At 44.1% G+C, this 25321-nt stretch overlaps 2 protein-coding genes across 5 annotated transcripts; one reads left to right on the top strand and one right to left on the bottom strand.

The window, feature by feature from the left end:
- Positions 1-268: 268 nt before the first annotated feature.
- On the bottom strand, positions 269-15409 carry LOC106605378 (uncharacterized). Its single transcript, XM_082975309.1, has 36 exons — positions 14895-15409; positions 14349-14482; positions 10173-10741; positions 9466-9486; positions 9315-9374; positions 9090-9143; positions 8945-8989; positions 8777-8803; positions 8643-8687; positions 8495-8539; positions 7539-7592; positions 6860-6928; positions 6701-6769; positions 6427-6495; positions 6207-6275; positions 5991-6059; positions 5795-5863; positions 5590-5658; positions 5435-5506; positions 5247-5315; positions 5085-5156; positions 4931-4999; positions 4736-4804; positions 4560-4628; positions 4388-4456; positions 4183-4251; positions 3955-4023; positions 3777-3845; positions 3538-3618; positions 3418-3453; positions 3295-3331; positions 2977-3197; positions 2375-2708; positions 1934-2118; positions 1263-1548; positions 269-1107 (listed from the first exon to the last, which is right to left on the bottom strand). The coding sequence occupies exons 2-36, from the start codon at positions 14473-14475 to the stop codon at positions 935-937; spliced, it is 3579 nt and encodes a 1192-aa protein (XP_082831435.1). The 5' UTR covers positions 14476-14482; positions 14895-15409; the 3' UTR covers positions 269-934.
- A 732-nt stretch (positions 15410-16141) lies between these two features.
- On the top strand, positions 16142-25009 carry LOC106605261 (GATOR2 complex protein MIOS). Of its 4 annotated transcripts, XM_082975308.1 has the most exons (13): positions 16149-16427; positions 17015-17889; positions 18073-18556; positions 19009-19107; positions 19316-19570; positions 20000-20169; positions 20475-20540; positions 20670-20828; positions 21129-21281; positions 21662-21878; positions 22413-22542; positions 23658-23759; positions 24234-25009. In XM_082975308.1, exons 2-12 carry the CDS (start codon positions 17071-17073, stop codon positions 23746-23748), a joined length of 2643 nt encoding a protein of 880 aa, XP_082831434.1. In that variant the 5' UTR covers positions 16149-16427; positions 17015-17070; the 3' UTR covers positions 23749-23759; positions 24234-25009. The 4 variants fall into 4 exon arrangements, with proteins under 4 accessions (XP_014056179.3, XP_082831434.1, XP_014056177.3 ...); XM_014200704.3 differs by having other exon boundaries at positions 16142-16256; positions 23658-25009; XM_014200702.3 differs by having other exon boundaries at positions 23658-25009.
- Positions 25010-25321: the final 312 nt, after the last annotated feature.

Genomic DNA, 25321 nt, shown 5'->3' with positions numbered 1-25321 from the left:
ACTTAACCTGGTCAATTATGTGTAACTACACAAACGTAGCTTTTAGTGTCAAACTTAAACTTTCAGGTGATGACAAGACACTTTTCCTGACGCAAGATCAACCACCTTCTGCTTCTTCAATTATGCAAGTATGTCTTTTTGAACGGTTCACTTGCAGAGGTTGGAGGAGTGGGGGTTGGTTACATTTGCTACCACAGACACGAATGCATTAAACAGTGTGATATTTCACAAAATGTTCAAATATATCTGGATGTTCAAATGAACAACATTCTCTTTGTTCATTTAATTAACTTTAATGAAATTGTGCAGTGTTATAAACAATAATATCCAGCAGTCAGTTTTCATACAAATGAGTTACTTATAGAAAAGTTAATCAGGATAAAGGTTAGTGTTAAGACCTGCCACATTTGCAACATTACCATTTAGTGTTCAACAGTGTTTTTGGAAATCAATACGTTTCGCACTGCCCTTATTACCCCATCTTGAACATGAATAAATGGAATGGTTCCCTCACTCTATACTTCTTTCAAAAGCCCTAAGTCTCATTCACTTACAGTTACCTCCAAGAAATGAGGGAGCTTATGTTAAAACAAAGACACACATATACAGAGTTATGTAAATAGCTTATTGCCCCTGAGGGGATAAATTATATTTAATTCAAGTTAAATTGAATTGGTGCCATGTTACCGCCAACAGTTCCAAGACGAGGGAATACGAATCCAAAATAACTGTGATCGAACATTTGGTCCCAACATCACCTAGTACTCTCTCCGACAAGTTTTCTATCCATTTCTATCCACATGTCAAAGTATTGGTGAAGCGATAAGGCACTGATATTGAAATTGACCCACCTTTGACCCAAATATATCATGTCTTATCAATACAGTCAAGTAGATTTATAAGCATTCAAAACAAGTCAACAAATGTGTGTATGTTAGAACTTAACACAGGTTTTTTTGCAGCTCTTCTCCGATTCAAATCGGTTTTGGTTTCCCTGACAGCCTCCGAACCAGAACTGGGCACAGGCGTTAGCCGTAGTGTCATAGTACCACTTCACAAAGTAATTCCTGCAAGGCCCGGGGTCCAGAATCTGTCCACATCTCTCATCTGGGGAAAAAAGGAAGACAAATGGGGGACATTGCTTTTACTTGTACTGTATAGCGTTCAATGAAATGACAAGAATAGGAAATGGGGAAATATCAGCAAAGGCTACATAGTAGTTTGAGCTCTGGAATAGTGCTATATCCTATCATTCAAATCACCTGGTATTAAAGCATCCTGGGGCAGAGGTGGAGAGGTTGGGGGAGAGGTTGGGGGGAGCCCGGGTAGCTTTACTACGGGATGGGGCCTCTGGGTGGGGGCCTGGGAGCCCGTCGTGACCACACTGTGGGAGGGGTTCTTCATCTCTGACGGAAGAAGGAACTCTGGTAGGCGCTTGAAGGGTTCCCTGTCAAAGGATGGTACCCTGTAGGTCTCAGAGTTATCTCGGTCCCCGATCTGGGGGCCCTGTGGGATAAAGACTTTGTCTGACTCTCCTGGTGGACCTGGCTGTTTACAGAGGGTAAAGAAATGGATATATGTATTTTGTACATCTGCTATAGTATGTGATTGCAATCAAAATCTTGACACACAGGTCCATGTATGAACGCATTTGCAAATGAACATGTGCATGCACACACACACACACAACACACACTCAATTCATGGCTAATTAGCAGAAATTCAAGGTCAGACACTATCCTTATGTGGGGCCTTTTTAGCAATCATTTGGTTATGGTGAGTTGTCCTAATTTTCTTCACAATATTATATTTTACAATGACATGATATATTGTACTGCAAAGCTTAGTGAGGTCCGTAAAGCTCAGTAAATTTGCAGCCCTATTCTGATCATGACAGAACCATTATGTAAAGTCGAAGTGTTGTCATTCTCACCACCATCTGTGTTTTTGTAAAGTCTCCATTGAAAGTGGGCGTGTCAGTATCAGTCCTCTCTGGGGTTTCCCTGACAATCCCGGCTTGTCCAGGGGTTCCGGGAGAGTATCTGGAGCTAGGGATGGAGCTGAATTGGGCCCCGCCATCACTCTCACAGATCCGACTCAGCAGCTTGCTCTCAAGGGCTGGACGATCCAAGACAAGACAGTACCCCAATATTATTGGGACTAGGCATTAAGACACAGCTATGTAAAACGTACAGATATTTAGGACTGCATTTTCTTCGGCTAGTTTTAACAGCACAGGTGTTTCTCTGGCTTTAGAAGTATTTAGGCCCACATTAACTATTCAAATATAACTGTGGCTTTACAAGATGTTCCTTACAAGGAACATAAACTTCAGTAAGGATGGACATCATAGTGAAAGGTACTTCCTGCTTACCAGGAAGTGTCCTGAAGTCATCAATCAGGTAGACGTGTTCCCTGTCTGGGTCAGAGGCCATGAGGTGGAGCTCTTTCTTAAACTCCTCGTACAGCGGATCACTCTGGTTCACCACCCCGATGACAAACGTCTCAATGTTACTGCCATTGGCCTCTTTCACTGCCTCCTCCAGCCTCACAGAGTCCCTCTCGTCCGCCTGTCCATCTGTGATCACTATGGCCACTTTCCTCACCCCGGGCCTGGCCGCCCGGAACACCTGGTTGGCCTGATGGATGGCGCTGCCCGTAAAGGTGCCTTCGCCCAGGTAGGTCATAGTGCGAACCGCCTTCTTCACCTGGTGGTGATAAATATTTATAACATCTCTGATGTAGCCTTGTCCCAGATCTGTTTGTGAGGTCTTATGTGACAATGACCATAAGAGTTGGCAAGACAGCACAAACAGATCTGGGACCAGGCTACTGTACTAGAGAGTAAGATTTTTCATTTTGGACGCTTGAGAGAAAATCACCTTGCATTGAACTGTTATGTCATATGAATTGAATGACATCATTACAGAGGCCTCAATAAAGTTTTGAGAAATATAAAACTGAGATAGTCTTGACCTGGTCCCGGCTGGCTTGCTGGTGCAGACTGACCACCACCATGTTGATGTGGCTGTAGAGGACCACCCCGATGCGAGTGGTCTCCCGGCTCACGGAGGCACGGTCGACCAGAGCGTTCACAAAGTCCTTAACCACGTTGAAGTTGTCAGGGCCCACACTCTCTGAGCTGTCAATCACAAAGACCAACTCCAGTGGGCTCTCACGGCACTTCACCCCACAACCTGGGGAAAGAGAAAGATTCATTGAAAGTCTCTGCAAACAGCCATTACAGGTATGGTATTGTACCTGGTGTGTGAATTACCACATTACCACACTAACCACATATAGATCTGACCAGTTTGATGACCTCCTCTCTCTGTAACAGATGGTAAAACACTTTAGTGTCTAGTCATTGTAATACTACAGTACAGAGGTACAGTGTACAAAACGGACTATACTTACTGTTAGGCCAGCTTCCCCTTTTTCTCCCAGTCTGCCCTGTAATTCAGGAGGTCACTCAATAACAAATATATACATCTGATAATGTCCATGCTTTTTCCAGATTTATAGTAAGACTAGTACCAAAGGTCCAGGAGCTCCTGTCTCTCCAGTCTCTCCACTGTCCCCCTTTCTGCCTCGTTCGCCCACGAACCCCCTGTCTCCCTGTAGGAACAGCAAAACGGAATCATTTTTCTATAACTTTGTCAAGTTCAAGACCATTTGTGAGACTGGATTTGGTTCTGGCTGCCGAGATTAGAGATTGGATAACATCTCTATATTTATTAAGCTACATGTTATATTGTTTGTGTGGAGGTTCTTACCTTATCCCCTTGAATACCCTGTCCTGGGGGCCCCCTGGGGCCCGTGATCCCCTGGAATCCTGACTCCCCCTATCAGGCAAAATCAATTCAGCATTTTGACCTGTGGAAACACAGCACTAGTATATGCCTGGCTGTACCATGACCTAACATGGCTTACTAAACGGTCCTTTAACTGTACCTTTGGTCCTTGAATGCCCTCTCCAGGCAGTCCCTGGGGACCCGGTGCTCCAATCTGACCAGCTGACCCCTGCAGAGAGAATCATGTCATCTTGATGCTCCGCCAGTCATATGGTTCCTATAAATCTTGCTCAATCATTGATATCCTGTGTACTCCAATCATGATGGCTAATTTCTCCTCCTACACATTGCTAAAATGATTATTATTGGTCTGAATAGGATTTATGACCTTGGGACCCATTAGCCCAACTCCTGGTGCTCCAGCTAGTCCTGTGGGGCCTGGAGTTCCCCGGTCTCCCTGAACAGAAAGATCCTCAGGTTAAATACTCACATAGAGATCTCAAAACAAACACATTAAGTTGCCCCTATAATTGGGTTAAGGTTATTTTGTGACCTAAATAGAGTTTATGCAATCATTACACCGGAAAACTCACCTTAGGACCAGGTAAACCTTTTCCTTCTGGTCCAATCTCACCTGTCAGTCCTGGTACTCCAGGGGCTCCCTAATAAGCATGACAGAACATCCATTCATACAGTATACATACTGAATAGTCAGCATAGATCAATGAATATGATCATAATACTAGAGAAAATGGGGATACTTACTGGGGTTCCAGGAAGGCCTTCCCCTTTAAGCCCAGCTGGACCAATGGGCCCTGGTAGCCCTCTCTCACCCTAAAAAGTGAGAGTGTTTTCACACCAATGGTCTTATGTGGTTCATTGGACATTTGAGAAATACTTGCACCTCCCAAATCAAACTGAAAGAAGCTGAATCAAATGACCTTCGGTCCAGTGATTCCTATTCCTGGTTCACCAACATGTCCGGGTGGGCCTACTGCACCAGGGTCCCCCTGGACACAAAACAGCCCAACATAAAACAGAACACTGACATCATCCTTAAGATATGGTAACACTTTAATATCCTAATAAAGTAGTAACCAACAGTGTTGTCAATGTTCCTTCTCACCAGAACTTACCTTGATTCCGGGTAAACCCCGCCCAGGTGGTCCATTTGTACCTGCTCGTCCAGCACTTCCGGTTTCACCCTAAAACAGGAAATATTTTATAACAGCAGAACCAACCATGCTTTGGGTCAGTAGTGTTGAGCATGACTGTTGTGCGTGCGCTTACCTTGGCCCCCATTGGCCCCACAGGCCCTACTGCCCCTAGCTGGCCCCTGGAGCCCCGCTCCCCTCGGTCCCCCTGAGAGAATAGTCACAGCTTGATTTCAGACACTCTTTTCCATAAATCTTTTTGAAATAGTGAAAATGCTTTAAGATAACTGATTTGTACCTTTTCTCCAGGGACACCTTTTCCGGGTGCCCCATCAGGTCCCCTGGGCCCATGTAACCCAATGTCACCCTGATACCATGTGAAATAAATACACAATACTGTAAACAAGGAACACTGTCAGTTGACAGACTGGCATTAATGTACTGTTCTAGTGATAATGACATTGCATCACAGCACACTGTGCCCACCTTCTGTCCTATGTCTCCATCCTCTCCAGAGAGGCCCGGAATACCAGGTAACCCCTCCGATCCTGGTTCTCCCTAGAGGAGCATTTACAAATCTCTATTAACACAGTTTTACTTCATCTGGTTTAAATACTGTCTTACTAAACCATCAGACTTACTTTAGGTCCTGGCTCCCCAACACCACTCTCCCCTGGGATTCCAGGCTCACCTGAGAAGCCTTGGCTTCCCTGTAGAACAAACAGTATATGTGACATCATATTTACTAAAGGAATATACTGTACGTTTGCGTCTTGCATTCAGATCTAAGACTTCCGTTTTTGCCTGACATTAGACTCCCTTTGATCATGTGACATTCAACCTTACCTTTTGGCCCATAAGTCCCACACCTGGATTCCCTCTGGGGCCTGGAGGGCCAACTGGCCCTTGGTTCCCCTGAAAAGAAGGGGACATTAGAAGAAAAGGAATATGAGTATAAGTATGTGTGAGTATACAGTATGTTTGAGAATAGACAAATTGACATTATACAGAAGGATCTGACTGCAGTTGAATCAGAATGTACCTTTTCTCCTTGAATTCCTGCCCCTGGCATTCCCACCGGTCCTTGTGATCCAAGCTGTCCAGGATTTCCCTGAGAGAAACATAAGACCACCCATCAAATGTCATTTCACTGAAGGAATATGGGATCATTCTCAATGGATCATTGATCGTTTATCATCATACGGACCAACATAAGACCTCAACATAGTAATGTCCAATAGTCTTAAACTTGCTTTACCTTATCACCTTTGACCCCAACACCAGTGAGACCACGCTCACCTCTGGGGCCCTCGTAGCCTCGATCCCCCTGAAAAAATAGATACTTGAGTCCACATTGATTTAAAAAACATATGACATATTAATGGCCCGTTGTACTTACACCAGACCTCCTTCTGACTTTAGGATGTGTACAGTTATACCTAACAGTATAATGCTCGGACACTCAAATATTTGCCCACCTTTGGGCCAGGGAGCCCCTCCCCAACAGCTCCCTGGTTACCCTGAGCTCCAGCAAGTCCTGGGGGTCCCTGAAATAAACAGTCTCATCATTTTTGACCCTCAAACAGTTTCAAAATGTACTGTCCAGTAAATGGAAACATTTCGTTTTGTTTTTAGATTACCATTGTCAAATCTGATCATATGAATCAGAGGTAGAAGGATAGGGTCATGTATAACGTTCCCATAGCGATCACTGTTTAGGTATCCAAAGCTATCATCTACAGTAATACTTACTGGCTGTCCTGGCTCTCCAATTCCAATGGGACCAAGGGTTCCTGGTCTTCCCTGAATTCCTTTGGCCCCCTGAGAACAATGACACATTTCAACATTCATGTTATTTACATAAACTGTAAATGTATAGCATAATCTCTGTAATTGTTATTATAAGGTTACCTTTGGACCTGGGAACCCAATGCCAATGTCACCTGCTGGTCCAGATGCACCGGTGGTTCCTTGGTCCCCCTGTGTTAGAAGTGTACGATCACTGTGTGAATGTGTCAAAACGCCTACTACTTGAAACCCACACCACCAACAAGTTAGTCATAAAACGCTTCTATTCCAAGTTCACACTGTAAGAGAAAACCCTTCCCTGGTGCTTCTCCACAGAGGAACTCTATCCAACAGAAGTCTACGAGGATGGAAAATGGCAATAAAATGCAGACAAAGGATCTTCATGGGATTCAATAACGCATCTCAGAATGGCATTTACGAAGAATACAGCAGTCACTTGTTCCTGCTACACATTATGTTCTTCATTGTGTCAGATTTTGTATTTTTTTATTGCTAAATAGCTAAATGGCTCTAAATCACTCTTGATTCCAAGGCCTTCCTTGTTTGAGAGGTCTGGTCAATGTCTGACAGAAAGTGAAGGATCGGTATTTAAATAGAAACGGAGAGCAAGGTCAACTCAGCTCTCATGGCTTCTCTGGCCAAGCAACACACTTTGACAATAGAGATGCTGTGTGAAAATGTGTTTCCATGTAGGAAAGTGTCATACAGTAGCACCCATGAATGTAATTGGCTGATTTCCTAGCACCCTTGAATGTCATTGGCTGAGAATTAGCGTGCCTACTTTAGGTCCTGTTTGGCCCTCCGGACCCTGGTCCCCGGGTGGTCCGTTAACACCCTGTGGAAGAAACCAAAAAAAATCCAGAAATGGCCTTAATGAATAAAAGCACAATGAAGTTGATTTATATAATGCACAGGTTCCATTGCAGTATCCTAACAGGTCCATGTGAAATGGTTTTGAAATGGCGTCTACAACAGCCTTTTTTTCTCACTGTACAGTATGTAGCTACTGTTTGAATAGAATTGATAGCCCAGAAAATCTAACTTATCCCTGATATCTGCCAAATCTATATTGTGAGGAGGTGTATTTTACATTTTACAATGTACCAGTTAGTAGCTGTTTCTTACAGTTGAACTAATGCAATACAAACGCACAGAACTATACAGAACAGAGCAGTAGTTTCGTTCCATTGTCAGGGCCTGGTGTCAAAACAACACTATCACTGATACCATGCCAGACGAGGGGCTGATAGTGAGGAGGAATAGTGCCACTGAACTGGCAACCCTGTCCTAGCAGCTAATCCTACGACATAAAGTCTGCTCCTGGAAAAGAATAATATCCTGCAAGCCTGGATTCACTGCTTTAGATACTCACATTAGCATCAGGATTAGGCATAATCCAAAATTCACATTCCATAAGTGCATGGATGGGAAAACGACAAACTCAACTTCCATTTTCCATATTTGAGAATGAAAGGGAATAAGGGATGTCTCTGACTGACTTAGATGTCGTCTGTTCTCAATGCCTGTACTCATTTCCACCCTGTCATCAAACAACATCTCAGTTAAAAAAGTACTCAGCCCTTGCTCTAAAGTGCATCATTCATTGAGAATCAATTAACCTATTCCAGATGAACATACTGTATCATATGCATTCATGATTAAAACAAGGTCCTAAAAAGATGTGTTAATGTGTTGAAGGAGTTGTGTTCTAATAAAAACAACAATGTTACATTGTACCTGGTCTCCTCTGGGTCCCCGTGGGCCAGGAGGTCCTCCAGGGCCCTGTAAGATGACAAGATGACATCATGCTTCCGTTGGCACACATACTGTAGAATAGATCACAATGTTGATTGAACCAAAATGGCGCAGTAATCATTGTACTTACTTCATCTCCTTTTCCCCCAGGGGTGCCACAGTCTCCTATCGCCCCCTGAAATACAGCACAGGTTCAACCAATCATTGGCAAAACACTTTAAAGCAAGACAGTTGTATTCTGAAATGTCTTGAAAGATGTCCCACCTTGTCACCTTTATAACCAGGACTGCCCTGTAAAGTAAGAACAACAGTGTTCAACACCCAGTACTGAAGGTATCTCAGTCAATTATGGACATGTGGCGGATAGATGGAAGTTAATTAGAACAGAATGCCTCAGAAAATAATGACAGAATAAAGAAATACATAGTATACCTCAAGACCGTCACTTCCTGGTCGGCCACTGACTCCCGGTTCTCCCTTGTAGAATTGTGACAGTGTTATAAATGTGAGATCAGGATTGTATGTAGATCACTGAGGTCATTAAAATAGTGAAAATCACTATCTTTTTACTACTTACCCTTGATCCTTTTGGACCAGATGGTCCTTCATATCCTGGATCTCCTTTTTGACCCTTGACGATACACAATAAGTTAGTATATGGAGTCATTGTTGAATGAGAGTATTCTGTATTTCTTACAAGGTTTTTGTTTTGTTTTTGTGTGGTGCGTCAGTCATACTGGGTTACTGCATAATCCTTACTGTAGACCTAGACGTTCTGTTGAAAAACATCTAGTGTACTCACTGGGTTTCCAGGAGGGCCTCTCTCCCCTCTTTCACACAAACACACTTTAGCCTGTGGACACTGATACAATGAAAAGAATACAAAATCAATCTTATCACTCCACCTGCTACTTCCAGTGGCATTGTAGTGTTTATTGTTTTGAAGTACTTACCGTCTCAAGCGCTATTGCACCCTGGATGGGGAAAAAATACAAGAAGATTGTGTGAGATTTTTACCTAGAAACAATTCCAACAGTACCACTATTGATTGAACATTGTATTGTACCTGAGCAAGCCTGTACATGAACAACGGTACAGAATAAAACAACAGGGGGTACAGGCGGTAGAGAGCTAGATCACTTCCTGTCAGTTTTGCTTAATAAAGCTGTTCTCTTTTAAACCTCTAATGATGAATATGAATTTAAAAAACTATGATGGATTTTTGGAAAATGTATAATTTATGCTATTGTTTTCCCATAGACAGGTCTTGACCTCATTTAGAATATAGACAAATCTCTGTGTTTATGGAAAATGCATATTAGGGGAAGAATTCCCCACACAGCAACAATTCTGCCATTGAGGTTTGAGCCCCCGCTTAGGACACAGACATGATAACAAGACAAGTTTATCTGAGGAGCTCAGTACTGTTGGACAGTGATGTGTGGCAACTAACTTAGTTACCCTCACTTTGTACCCTGACAAACCTCTGGAAAAAGCTGTGAAGTTCTCATACTCATATAGAAAAGACAGTGTGGAAGGTACTATCATACCCTTTTCACACTACAAACAAATGTACCCAAACCATACTGTGCTGGCCTGGTTAAGCATACCAATCATCTTCAACTTGAGTGTAGGGTGACTTTGATATCAGAACACTCACCAACTCTTTCAGTAACTTCTCCTCTAGCTGGGGGTCAGTGAGACTGTGGACGAATTGCTTGGTCGGTGTGCTGGCGATAGCCCGGAGTTTGGCACTGTTCTGGCTCTGGCGGGCCAGGTCCGACAACCCTACAGCAAAAAGCTTCACGCCACTACCCTTAGCATCCGCTGCTGCTCCGATCACATCAGGGTTCCTCGGATGATCGGCACCGTCGGTCATGAGCACCGCCACCCTGACGCTGTCCTCCTTGGTCTCCTGGGTGAAGAGCTGTGTGGCGTTGGTGATGGCGTAGGTGGAGTAGGTGCCATGGCCAATGTAGGCCATGGAGCTGACTCTGCTGTGGAACACATCCAGGTCCTGCCAGGCAGTGAAGCTGTGCTCTACAGACACGGAGCTGCTGTACTGGAGAGCAGCCATCCGGAACTTTAGGGTCCATCCAGACAACTGGAGCATGGTGAGACGAGTGCTGAAATGCAGAACAAAGGACTTCTGCTTCTCGAACAGGAAGGTCTTGGCGCTCTCCGAACTGTCCAGAATGAAGGCCACCTCCATGGAGCATGTTGTCATGTCTGGGAGAGGGATGCATACATGTGTTTTACATGGAGATCGATTGGATAAACTTCAGGCAAATGTCAAAAGCAAATGAACATTTATACTGAAGAAAAATATAAATGCAACATGCAACAATTTCTAATATTTTTGCTGAGTTACAGTTCATAAGGAAATCAGTCAATTAAAATAAATGAATTAGGCCCTAATCTATGGATTTTTTTCTATTAAGCCTGCTTTGCTTAATAGAAGGAATTTGAAATGATTTCTACTTTTACTTTTTATACTTAAGGTTATTTTAGAAATTACATTTACTTTTGATACTTAAGTATATTTAGAACCAAATACTTTTAGACTTACTCAAGTAGTATTTTACTGGGTGACTTTTACTTTTACTTGTGTAACTTTCTATTAAGGTATCTATACTTTTACAAGTATGACAATTGGGTACTTTTTTCACCACTGATTTCACATGACTGGGCAGGGGCGCAGCCATGGGTGGGCCTGGGAGGGCATAGGTCCACCCACTTGGGAGCCAGGCCAACCCACTGGGGAGCCAGGCCCAGCCAATCAGAATGGGTTTTCCCGTACAAAACGCGTTATTACAGCACAAGGTGCACCTGTGTAATGATCATGCTGTTTAATCAGCTTCTTGATATGCCACACCTGTCAGGTGGAGGGATTATCTTGGCCATGTATAAATTGTCACTCACATGGATGTAAACACATTTGTGCACAAACTTTGAGAGAAATAAGCCTTTTGTGCGCATGGAAAATGTCAGGGATATTTTATTTCACCTCATGAAACTACTAGCCGCCTCCAACATAGTTTAAGAAATTTGGCAGTACGTCCAGCTAGCCTTACAACCGCAGACAACGTGTATGGCGTCGGGTGGGCGAGCGGTTTGCTGATGTCAACATTGTGAACAGAGTACCCCATGGGTGGTGATGGGGTTATGGTATGGGCAGGCCTAAGCTACGGACAATGAACACAAATGATTTTATTGCTGGCAATTTGAATGCACAGAGATACCGTGACGAGATCCCGAGGCCCATTGTCGTGCCATTCATCCGCCGCCATCACATCATATTTCAGAATGATAATGCACGGCCCTATGTTGCAAGGATCTGTACACAATTCCTGGAAGGTGAAAATGTCCCAGTTCTTCCATGGCCTGCATACTCACCATACATGTCGCCCATTGAGCATGTTTGGGATGCTCTGGATTGATGTGTACGATAGCGTGTTCCAGTTCCCACCAATAGCCAACAACTTCGACGCAGCCATTTAAGAGGAGTAGGACAACATTCCACAGGCCACAATCAACAGCCTGATCAGCTCTATGCGAAGGAAATGTGTCGAGCTGCATGAGGCAAATGGTGGTCCCACCAGGTACTGACTGGTTCTGATCCACACCCCTACATATTTATTTTGGTATATGTGACCAACAGATGCATATCTGTATTCCCAGTCATGTGAAATCCATAGGTTAGGGCCTAATAATGTTTTTTCAATTGACTGATTTCCTTAGCTTTGAAATTGTTGCATGTTGCGTGTATATTTTTGTTCAGTATACAGGGCATTCGGAAAGTATTCAGACCCCTTGACTTATCCGCATTTTGTTACATTAAAGCCTTCTTCTAAAATGGATTTTAAAAATATATATTTTCATCAATCTACACACAATACCCCATAATGACAAAGCAAAAACAGAAATACCTTATTTACATAAGTATTCAGGCCCTTTGCTATGAGACTCGAAAGTGAGCTCAGGTGCATCCTGTTGCCATTGATCATCCTTGAGATGTTTCTACAACTTGATTGGAGTCCACCTGTGGTACATTAAATTGATTGGACATGATTTGGAAAGGCACACACCTGTCTATATAAGGTCCCACGGTTAACAGTGCATGTCAGAGCAAAAACCAAGCCATGAGGTCAAAGTAATTGTCCATAGCGCTGCGAGACAGGATTGTGTCGAGGCACATATCTGGGGAAGGGTACCAAAACATTTCTGCAGCATTGAAGGGCCCCAAGAATACAGTGGCCTCCATGACTCTTAAATGGAACAAGTTTGGAACCACCAAGACACTTCCTAGAGTTGGTGCCCGGTCAAACTGCGCAATCAGGGGAGAAGGGCCTTGGTCAGGACCAAGAACCCGATGGTCACTCTGAAAGAGCTCCAGAGTTCCTCTGTGGGGATGGGAGAACCTTCCAGAAAGACAACCATCTCTGCAGCACTCGACCAATCAGGCCTTTATGGTAGAGTGGCCAGATGGAAGCCACTCCTCAGTAAAAGGCACATGACAGCCCACCTGGAGTTTGCCAAAAGACTCTCAGACCATGAGAAACAAGATTATCTGGTCTAATGAAACCAAGATTGAACTCTTTGGCCTGAATGCCAAGCGTCACATCTGGAGGAAACCTGGCACCATCCCTACAGTGAAGCATGGTGATTTCAGCATCATGCTGTGGGGATGTTTTTCAGCGGCAGGGGCAGGGAGACTACTCAGGATCGAGGGAAAGATGAACAGAGCAAAGTACAGAGAGATCCTTGATGAAAACCTGCTCCAGAGCTCTCAGGACCTCAGACTGGGGTGAAGGTTCACCTTCCAACAGGACAACAACCCTAAGCACACAGCCAAGATAACGCAGGAGTGGTTTTGGGACAAGTCTCTGAATGTCCTTGAGTGGCCCAGCCAGAGCCCGGACTTGAACCCGATTGAACATCTCTGGAGAGACCTGAAAATAGCTGTGCAGCAACGCTCCACATCCAACCTGACATAGCTTGAGAGGATCTGCAGAGAAGAATGGGAGAAACTCCCCAAATACAGGTGTGTCAAGCTTGTAGCATCAGACCCAAGAAGACTCAAGGATGTAATCGTTGCCAAAGGTGCTTCAACAAAGTACTGAGTAAAGTGTCTGAATAATTATGTAAATGTGTATTTCAGTTTGTTATTTTTTGAATACATTTGCAAAAAAAAATCTAAAATCATATTTTTGCTTTGTCATTATGGGATATTGTGTGTAGATTTGTTAGAAGATTTTTTATTTTTTTAACAATTTTAGATTAACGCTGTAACAAACAACATTTGGAAAAAGTCAATGGGTCTGAATACTTCCCGAATGCACTGTACATCTACTTAGAGTAAATCACTGTTACAATGATTTAGACATTTAGACAATGATACATTAAAATCTTCCTGTTGGCTGAGAAAGTTGTTTGACTTCTCCAGCAGATTGTGCACCCTTTTTACAAAAGACAGAAACACCTTAGAGAGCAACTGAATGTAATAAGACATTTTTCCTCTTGAAAACGGCCTATGTCCCATCGATATGAGTCAGAAACATTTATTCTAGTGTAAATAGGATAATTTTCGTCATTAAGTCAGTCCAAAACTAAGATTTGCGAGATAATTTAGGAAAAAGACTGTATGACACGATGGTTAACTGTTATTCTCAGTCGCATTTCCTAATGAGGAGAATTGAAACCGAGGCTAAATCAGTAAATTCAGCCCCCCACATGCACGGGGTATTTCAGATGTAATGTAGCCATATAGATAAAAAATAATAACGGATAAGCCACAGTGACTGACCATCATCACTAACATGTGGACTTCATTTACCATTTCCTCCATCTCTGAGGACACTATACTTTCCTTTTCGTCTTTTCTGGCCTATGGCCTCGTGAAGAAGTGCCAACAGTAGAAGGAACAGAGCCACTCCTTTCCCCATGTTGTCCTTTCTCAACATTCACACCCTAAACATAGAGAAAAAAAACATATGTCTTATTCAAGTGTGACATCGTTCTATATGGCAGGTGTGGAACCGATCTCCTCAATCACGATCATTCTTGATTTTCACCCCAATTGTTGGAGCACAGAATCAATGTACAGTACATGAGCCATCTGCAGTCACTGTATCAACTATGGGCTGAAGCTGGCAACATAAATGTACTTTATGAATTCCTGTAATGTTGTCAACTATTTATACAGACCAACTAAAACAACATGCCACATCATTTATGTTTTTTTTTTTTGTTGCCTAGAAAAGAAAGTCATCAGTGTAAAGTAATCTATTTTTCATCTTTTACATTCCACAAGAGAAAATAATTGCCGAACTATTTAGAAAGTTGTCATTTGATTTGAAAATGTGGATTTGAATCATCTTACCTTAGTTCTTATTTAAATACAGCCGCCGGTTTTGGTCATAGTCATCTGGAATGGTTTAGGAAGCAGCATCTCGTCCTGATCACCACTTCGGACTAGTCCACGACTTGAAGTGCGATGTCGCTTAGGGATGGACAGCGCTCCGTTCGTCTGCAAGAATGTGTAGATTATTGTGCGCTACACGTCACTATGTATTATCTTCATGTATCTTTATGACATTTCCCAGTTTTACAGACTCACAGACACTGCATAAATTGTAGTCACCCATGGGACGTGTATGTGAGCAATACAATTTGATTTAGTAGCGCGCGTAATGCTGTAGCTCTGGGCAGCGTTGACACGACTGTCATGAATTCCTTATAACGTATTATGCTTAATTAAGCATTATAGAGATGTAAAAAGCTGAGGATAAAAAGTTAAAACACGTTGTGGTTTCTTTAAACATTTCACTTTCCCCACAGTCTACGTTTGAATCCCGTTATTTGCTATTTAGAACTGTTTGTAACCTTTCTGCATGGTGATTGTTTGGATGTTGTACATAAAAATCCCAACTGGTACATGTTATGAAGATTTTCCTCTTCTCCACTTGCACGCCTACTAACTTGAAAAACAGACATGTTTTTTTTTTTTCAATAGATAGAACCAGAACACAGGCTCCCCCGCATGTTCAAGAATCATTCAACTCCCACGTGGAATGAGACTTAATTTGATTTACAGTAGGATAAGGCCAACCTGTCAGTACTATGGTAAATTAGGGCTAAGTTGTTATGTCCCAACTTGTGTTCTGCAGGTTTGATAAAAACAAATATATAATTTAGTGAAAAATAAGGGGGCTGAATTTGTTTCTCTTTCTCAAACTTTTCTGTGGACCCCTTGCACTTCCCTGCGGACCCCAGTTTGAAAACCCTTACATTTTAGTCATTTAGCAGACGCTCTTATCCAGAGCGACTTACAGTAGTGAATGCATACATTTCATACATTTTTTTTTCTTTCCCCCCATACTGGTCCCCGTGGGAATCGAACCCACAACCCTGGCGTTGCAAACACGGAACTTGATCACCTAACAGATGTAAAAGCCTATTAAACATGCATATCTACTATTACAGTATAATATAAATGTAGTAGTATCCCAATATCATACATCTTTGGTTGTAGCGCCACCTTTAGGAATTGACAGTGCCGTCTTCCCCAAAATTCGAACGTGTTTGTGCGTAACCGGACCTTTCGAATAGCAATCTGCTTTTTCCGGGGAAATATTTTGGTGTAACATGAAAACAAGCACGGCTTAGGGTTGTGGTCGCCACTAGTTACCACATCCACAAAACTATAAAGGCCGCCTATTTCTACAATTTATCTTCTTAAAATGTGAGTTTAAACCTAACCACACTGCTACCTTTATGCCTAACCCTAACCTTAAATTAAGATCAACAAGCAAATGTTTTCATGACATTTTACGATATAGGCAATTTTGACTTTGTGGCTGTGGTAACTAGTGGACACCCAGTTTTGTTCATGTTGACATGTCTGTAGAAATGTGTAAGTTTCTTTCAATATTTTTTAAATCTTTATTATTAGAAACACAATTTACTAATGTTTATTTGCGGTTGATCTGTTTTCTTGACACTGGTACTTCGGGAAGCTAATCTTGCGATGTCAACAAAATTGTAGCTAGCTTGCCAGATAAAGTTAACTAACTACTGTAACTAGCTAAGTTAGCAGACTTTCATTTTTTTTGCTAACAAATCTGCTACAAAGTATCCTATATCCACATTTTGTTTAATTAACTATCTAGCTAGATACAATGTTGCATTAACATCTTGCAATTTAGGGCTATCGTTATTTTACGCCTTGGGATTGCTAACTAAATGTTAGCTGTGCCACTTGTCACATGTCACTAGCTAGCAGTTAGCGACCTAATATGTTGCTCCCGTGCTGCACATAATGGTAGCTGACTACATTGTGACAACATTTGTACAAAATCTTCAGCTGAGTTTATAGAAAGTATGCTCAACATATTCGTTTATATAAAGTAGGACTGAACACATTCATTTGTCACTAATAGACTACTTGCTAGCTGTCAGTTGGTAACTTTCAGCTGTACTGTAAATGCTGTTTTCCCCCAGTATACCAAGTTGTAAACCGCAAGAGAATTCTCCAGGACAGCTCTTCCATTTGAACAATGAGTGGCTCAAAGCCAGACATTTTGTGGTCTCCCCACCACGCGGACCGCTATGTCATCTGTGACTCAGAGCTTGGACTGTACCGCATCAGACCTGTGGGGAGCGGCGAGACCAAAGCCGGAGCTCTCCCCCTCTCTGTGGAGACCGCCGCTACCCTATTAGCGATCAACTCTGACACCCCATACATGAAATGTGTGGCCTGGTACCCAAAGCACGAGCCTGAATGTCTGCTAGCAGTTGGACAGGCGAACGGCAGGGTAGTCCTCACTAGCCTAGGCCAGAGCCACAACTCTAAGTGCAAGGAGCTGATGGGGAAGGAGTTTGTGCCCAAGCATGCACGTCAATGCAACACCCTAGCCTGGAACCCTGTGGACAGCAACTGGCTAGCCGCCGGGTTGGACAAGCACAGAGCAGACTTCTCAGTGCTCATATGGGACATTAGCAGTAAGTTCTCCCCAGAGGCTAGTGTAGCCGCTGAAAAGATCCGTCTCTCGTCAGGAGACACAGACTCTGGCCTAGTGGTGACTAAGCCCCTGTATGAGCTAGGCCAGAACGATGCTTGCCTGTCCCTCTGCTGGCTGCCCCGTGACCAGAAGCTGCTCCTGGCTGGCATGCACCGCAACCTGGCCATCTTTGACCTGCGCAACACCAGCCAGAAGACCTTCGTCAACACCAAGGCCATACAGGGTGTGACAGTGGACCCCCACTTCCCTGACCGCGTGGCCTCTTTCTTCGAGGGCCAGGTGGCCATCTGGGACCTGCGCAAGTTTGAGAAGCCAGTGCTCACGCTCACCGAGCAGCCCAAGCCGCTCACCAAGGTAACTGACTGGTATGCTTTTTTTGGTCTGTTGTGAAATTCTTTTGTCCCCTGCCATCCAGTGTACAATCGACTTGCACATATCAGAAGTATACTTTTTGTGTGATCGCATAATGCATAATTGAGCTATAGCCTACATGTTTTGGATGTAAGGATGTACAACTCACTTTCCTTTCATTCCCAGGTGGCCTGGTGCCCCACGCGTATGGGCCTGTTGGCCACGCTGACGCGTGACAGCAACATAATCCGCCTTTACGACATGCAGCACACGCCCACGCCCATCGGCGACGAGACAGAGCCCACGATCATCGAGCGCAGCGTGCAGCCCAGCAACAGCCTCATTGGCAGCTTCGCCTGGCACCCCACTTCCCAGAACCGCATGGTGGTGGTTTCGGCTGCCAACCGCGCCATGACTGACTTCACAGTGTTCGAACGTATCTCTTTAGCCTGGAGCTCCACCACTTCGCTCATGTGGGCCTGCGGCAGGCACCTGTATGAGTGTGCCGAGGAGGTGGGAGGGGAGGGTACAGTAGAGAAGGACATAGCCACTAAGATGAGGCAGAGGGCACAGTCCAGGTACGGTCATGATACGGTCCAGGTGTGGAAGAACCATTTGCTGGCCGGAGGGGACGACCCCCAGCTCAAGTCTCTGTGGTACACTCTGTTCTATATCCTTTATTACACTCAATCTCAACTGGACCTCAAAGCCAGTTCCACTGTGTTTTTTCATTGTTTCCCTCTAATCGGGGACTGATTTAGACATGGGACACCAGGTGGGTACGATTAATTATCAGGTAGAACAGAAAACCAGCAGGCTCCGGACCTCGTAGGGTAAGAGTTGAATAACCCTGGTTTATTACGTTACTGGTGCTTACTAATTTCTAAACATATCTAGCTTTGTGTGATTTATGTGCTGTTCTGTTTATTTTAGATAAAGTAGTCCCTGTGTGAGAGACATGCCTGGCGTTCTGCTTGCACTGTGGTGATTCATTGAATTATCATTTGTCTCTGTGTTCATACACCTGACATACTGGATAGACTAAGTTGCTATATTGTATGTCACTGTTTGCACTGTGGTTCTTATGACGTCTCAGCGTTCCGTTTCCTATGTAAGTATCACTCATGAAGCAGTACACTGAAGACATGGAGCAGAAACAGCAGGGGAGCAAACAGGCCCTGGTCTACTCAGGCATCAAGAATATAGTCAAGTCCAGCTCAGGTAAGCAAGCTAAAGATATAGATCATCTTTAGGCCTATATCTAGGCTAAATATACCGGCTGAACCCTTGAAAGTATTATGCAACACTGCACATAGGTACTGTAAGTTATACAACTCTTTTTCAGTGTTTCTCCTAGGTTTTTCTTTGCGTTGGAGCAAAAAAGCCCCCGAAGTAACATTTGTATGTCTGTTTCTCTCTACTCCACCAGGCACTACAGAGAACCGGCGGTGCTGGAGCGGCTCAGACCGCCAGACGGACGTCCCCAGGTTCCACAGCGAGGAGCGCAGCCTTGCCCTTCGTCTGTGCGGCTGGATCAACCGAGGCCCCGACATCAACGTGGAGCCCTTCCTGCGCTCCCTGGAGGGGGAGGGCGAGTGGGAGCGTGCGGCCGCCGTGGCCCTCTTCAACCTGGACATCCGTAGGGCCATCCAGATCCTCAACAAGGGAGCCTCCGCTGAGAGAGGTACTGGCGTGAAGTCATCTGGGACAGGGCTATGTAATGCATTTTTGAAGATTCTTTGTAAGGGCTCAAGAACTTGTTTGCAATATACACTGTATGTACTGTACACAGCATAAAGTGTGCTACTAATTACTGCCTGGTCACAGACTGACAGGGAGACTAATTAGGTATTGAGTGTTAACTTTACATGCATTACTCTCCTGTGCCCTTGTTGCCTGAGGTGTCACTTCCATCACGTCACAGCAAAAGTACCATAACATACTGCTGGGATTTCACCACTGTAAACAAAAGCAGTATACAGTCAGAAAGTATACCCACCAATATTAGGTTAGGATTTGGCTGCAGTGTACAGTGGAAGCTCATAAACCAGGCTAATAAACCAAGCTATCCAAGCAAAATAAACCAAACTTCCCCACCCTTCCTTCTTCGCAGGGGACCTGAACCTAAACGTGGTTGCCATGGCGTTGTCCGGCTACACGGACGAGAAGAGTTCCCTGTGGAGGGAGATGTGCAGCTCTCTGAGGCTGCAGCTCAAGAACCCCTACCTGTGTGTCATGTTTGCCTTCCTCACCAGTGAGCCTGGCACCTACGACGGAGTACTGGTACGCAGGGAAGGGGGTAAACCATTGACATAAACTGGGTTGCCAGATTCATATGTGCATTATCCAATCCTTTATAACATTCATTATCATGTTAGGTTGAAGTACAAAGGGCTATAGTTCCTGAATTGTCAAAAGGGGCTAGGGACCAGGAGGGGGCCTCAGTGAGTTTTCAGGGAAACTACAAATGAATCCTAAATATCAGCAGCAGCATGAAGAGGGCAGTGTTTGACATAATAGTTTGAAGATTCCAACATTTTAAAAAGTACAACTTAGTCATACAAACCTTGTTGTGTTTCCCTCCTTAGTATGAGAGTAGTGTGGCGGTAACGGACCGAGTGGCCTTCGCATGCATGTTCCTTAACGACGCACAGGTAAGACCTCCAGCAAAACACACGACAACATACACTAAATAGACAATCTTTTTTTTTTTCTTCACTGATTTACCCCGTTTCTATCTATTGAAGGAATGCGTTTCCTTTTCTCTGTGTGTTGTTATGTAGCTGCCTCGCTACATGGAGAAGCTGACCAGTGAGATGAAGGAGGTGGGGAACCTGGAGGGGATCCTGCTGACGGGGCTGACCAAAGACGGAGTGGACCTGATGGAGAGCTACGTGGACCGGACCGGAGACGTCCAGACCGCCAGCTTCTGCATGCTCAAGGTATGGTCGGAGCAGGGGCTGAATAGTCTTGCGCTGCCCGACATCACACTGTAGAACGGTTGAAGTCGAGGCAACGGGCTGACTGACCTTGTGGTTCACACTAACTATGATCACCTGTCCCGTGTTGGCTAGAATTAGACAGTTTTGCTCAAGATCGATTGTTGCATCTTTTCCCCAAGGATTTTCCCACATTCAGGCTTCTAGATTTGTTGAAATGTTAAGATTTGCTGGGGTTCAAATTCTTAATGATGCTCTGTCACTGTAAGGGGAGCTTCATTACCAAGTGTTCTTCCCTCCCAGGGTTCCCCAGGGGAGGTGGTGAAGGACCCGCGTGTCCAGTGCTGGATCGAGAACTACCGTAACCTGCTGGACGCATGGAGGTTCTGGCACAAACGGGCTGAGTTTGACATCCACAGGAGCAAGCTGGACCCCAGCTCCAAACCACTGGCACAGGCAAGGAAAGGGAAAGGGAACACTGCACTAAGAGATGGGGACATTTGTTCATAGTTATTCACGTCTCTGTCTTTTGGTTTATCTGTTCATAAATCTTCACATGGAGGATGTGACTGAGTGACCAACTTGCTTGCAGGTTTCCATACATTTAAAACACAATAATGAATATGATTATCCTGATTAATAAGTGATGCTAGTTGTTTATTTGTTATTGGTCAGCCAGATAATGATACACTGTATTGGACCCGTACATTCATCTCTAGCTTTATAACCTTAACAATGATCTCGATGCTATAACCTATTCATGTTGGCTTCTGCTTGCTCTAATTTAACCTGCCAGTCCTTATCACACTTGACCTTTGTGTTGTTGCCTGCTGCAGGTGTTTGTGAGCTGTAACTTCTGTGGGAAGTCCATATCGTACAGCTGCTCGGCCATGCCCCACCAGGGCCGCGGCTTCAGCCAGTACGGGGTCAGCGGCTCGCCCACCAAGTCAAAGGTCACCAGCTGTCCCGGCTGCAGGAAGCCCCTCCCCCGCTGTGCCCTCTGCCTCATGAACATGGGCACGCCTGTGTCCAACTGCCCAGGTACTGGACATGGTATGCTCCACACATAGGCTCTGGGTGGAAGTTGCCTGTAGCCACAGATCTAGGATCTAGAATCCTAACCATAATCATTATGGGGAGTGAATGAAAAACTGGTCATGGATCAGTGTTGAAGGTCAACTTTACCCTACTGTCACAGTTCTGCAGCCAGTCTAACTTCCTTATTACACACCCTTTTATGCAAATAGGAATGCAAGTGCATACACACACTTTAGGGTAATTGAGCGAGAGAAATGCATACATACAGTACATTAGCTTGTGATACAATGTTGTTGTATCACTAACTAATACAAATCACACAGAAAATAAATAAAGCAGATCATGAATGTGATGATGATTGTAGATACTGATCTGTACTTTAGTTGGCTTATAAAACATCAACTACGTTATTAATAGTAATTTAGTTAACCTGTATAGCGCTTTTCATTACGGAAAATAATCTGGAAGTACATAAAAAGCAAAACAAACATTCACATTTGATGGTTTAGATTAGATGTGTGTAGTCATACAGCTGTTGTTTTTTTCCAGGCACGGGGAAGTCAGACGAGAAAGTGGATCTGACCAGGGAAAACAAATTGGCCCAGTTCAACAACTGGTTCACCTGGTGCCACAACTGTCGCCATGGCGGCCATGCAGGTCACATACTCAGCTGGTTTAGGTAAGAACATTACCGGAACGTTCAGATAACGTTTTCTGTATCAGAGTAGTTTTGTCAACAGAATGCATCATAGGTCTTGTAAAATGTCCTGGCAGTGTGGTGCCAGGACAACAATCTCTCCAAAATGTGAGCACGACAAAGGAGCTGATCGTGGACTACAGGAAAAGGCGGGACAAACACGCCCCCATTAACATTGACGGGGCTGTAGTGGAGCAGGTCGAGAGGTTCAAGTTCCTTGGTGTCCACATCACCAACGAACTATCATGGTCCAAACACACCAAGACAGTCATGAAGAGGGCACGACAAAACCTTTTCCCCCTCAGGAGACTGAAAAGATTTCGCATGGGTCCCCAGATCCTCAAAAAGTTCTACAGCTGCACCATCGAGAGCATCCTGACCGGTTGCATCACTGCCTGGTATGGCAACTGCGCGGCGTCTGACCGTAAGCGATTCAGAGGGTAGTGCGTACAGCCCAGTACATCACTGGGGTCAAGATTCCAGAACCCATATAATAGGCGTCTCAGAGGAAGGCCCCAATAATTGTCAAAGACTCCAGTCACCCAAGTCATAGAATGTTCTCTCTGCTACCGCACGGAAAGCGGTGCCGGAGCATCAAATCTAGGCCCAAAAGGCTCATTAACAGCTTCTACATCCAAGCCATAAGACTGCTGAACAATTAATCAAATAGCCACCTGGACTATTTACATTAACCCCCCCACCCCCTTTGTTTTTACACTGCTGCTACTCACTGTTTATTATCTATGCATAGTCACTTTACCCCTATCTACATGTACAAATTACCTCGACTAAACTGTACCCCCACACATTGACTCGGTACCGCCACCCCCTGTATATAACCTCGTTATTGTTATTTTATTGTTATTTTTTTATTTTATATTTGTTTTACTTTAGTTTATTTAGTAAATATTTTCTGAACTCTATTTCTTGAACTGCATTGTTGTTTAAGGGCGTGTAACTAAGCAGTTCACGGTAAGGTCAACCCCGGCGCATGTGATTTGGTAGCTTTGTGAAAAGCGTCACACTTTCGATGGTTTGTGCATTTTTTAATGGTTGTTTATTGATTAACCTTTGGTTGTCCTCTCTGTTCCCCATAGGGACCATACAGAGTGTCCAGTGTCGGCCTGCACCTGTAAGTGCATGCAGCTGGACACCACAGGAAACCTGGTGCCTTCAGACAGCCACTAGAGGGGCCTCTGGTAGGGTCCACAGCCTAACCACCAGCCTAAAACCTGCCTGTGCACTCTCACTACACTATGGCACCCACCAGTCGACACACCCCAGACTAAGCCAGGTTGCTGGGTACTGTTCTGGACAGGCCGCTTGAATAGTGTTGACACTGGGTGATCGCTTGAGTTGAATAAAAACGTAACATCTTTTCATAATCGTATGGGAAGAGAGGCTAGATGTGTTACTGATGAATCAATGAATGTCTTGAAGGATTGTGGCTTGATGCTTACTAATGACATTAAGGAGATCCTTAAAGGGATATATTATAAAGGTTGTGTTATAAACGGCCTCCTTTAACCAAACCTGAATCAGGATGATCCTTTAATTCCTAGCATTAGCATATAGCCTTCATTTCCCCTATGCCTTTAATCAGCCAGCAGGTAAAGGATGTGATTGTGTGCCAATATATTGTAGCTATGTTTTAAGACCTATCTTTTTTCAAGCTTTCTTTCTAGGTCACAATCAGACCGAGATATCTCGAAAAACATTGACAAAGTGATGAAAGAAGGAAGTTAGTTACCCCAGGCAACAGAAAGAGAACAAATTGACAATGCTCTCTCTCTTCTGGTTACACTGGCCTGTGCCACTCTTCATCTCACATTGTATGTTAGGGCTTACAGTGCAGCGGCAGGGAGGGGGGAAGTTGTCTGTGTATTCACCTCCCATCTCCCAGCCTGTGTCTTGTGAAAAGAGGCAGAGAAAAAACAGCAGCTGCTCGGCACTCCAACAAGACCCTCCAGATTGTTCTCTTCATAAAGAACTTCAGCTGCCGGAACACCACTGAACACCATTGACTCAAAGAGGGCGAGAGCTGGAGAGCGAGAAGGCTCTCGGTTCTCTCTCCCCGGGCAAAAATCGCGCACAAAATATGCATACTACACATCAATCCGGGATGGGTGTCCAGACGTACTCCACAGGGACGGCTATGTGTAAGCTGCATTGTAAATGTGTTTTTCTTTCTCTGCCACCCCCCCACCCTCCCCATTGGACTACTGCTTCGACTCGGGGAACCATTGTAAGTGAGAGGGGCCTGCACCCGAGCTGGCTAAATCACTTAGTCATGGAGTAGGGAGGGGGGCATGCGAGCTACTGTATTCTGTTTTTCACCACTGTCTCTCAGCGTCGAATGTTTTATGGTGTAACCTTTTTTTGAACCATAATGGAGTGGGGTTGGCAAATTCAGTAGGCGTGTACCGTTCTGAATAAAAAGTTACTTGAACTCAAGTCTCCTAAAAGCGTTTTTTGCATTTGCCTTTTGAAAACAGAATCGTAGTAACTAATTGCTTCAATCTTTGGTGGAAATGTATGCTCTTTTAATTATAACTTTAGGCCTAAATCTTTGGTATTCTCTATGATGCAACTGTTACCGTTTTGTCTCATATTTACATTTGTATAGAGGAAATAAAATACACATTGACTCTCCAGTAAATATCTAGGGTGTAAACTCACAAGTCCTCATAAAACATATACATATAGGGACTATGCAAATTTGGTTTGAAAACGGTGAGGATCATATTTCATCAAATCGTGT

The sequence above is a fragment of the Salmo salar genome, chromosome 05 (assembly GCF_965601325.2).
Source record: "Salmo salar chromosome 05, fSalSal1, whole genome shotgun sequence".
NCBI lineage: Eukaryota > Metazoa > Chordata > Actinopteri > Salmoniformes > Salmonidae > Salmo > Salmo salar.
This window is presented reverse-complemented; position numbering and strand designations above follow the sequence as displayed.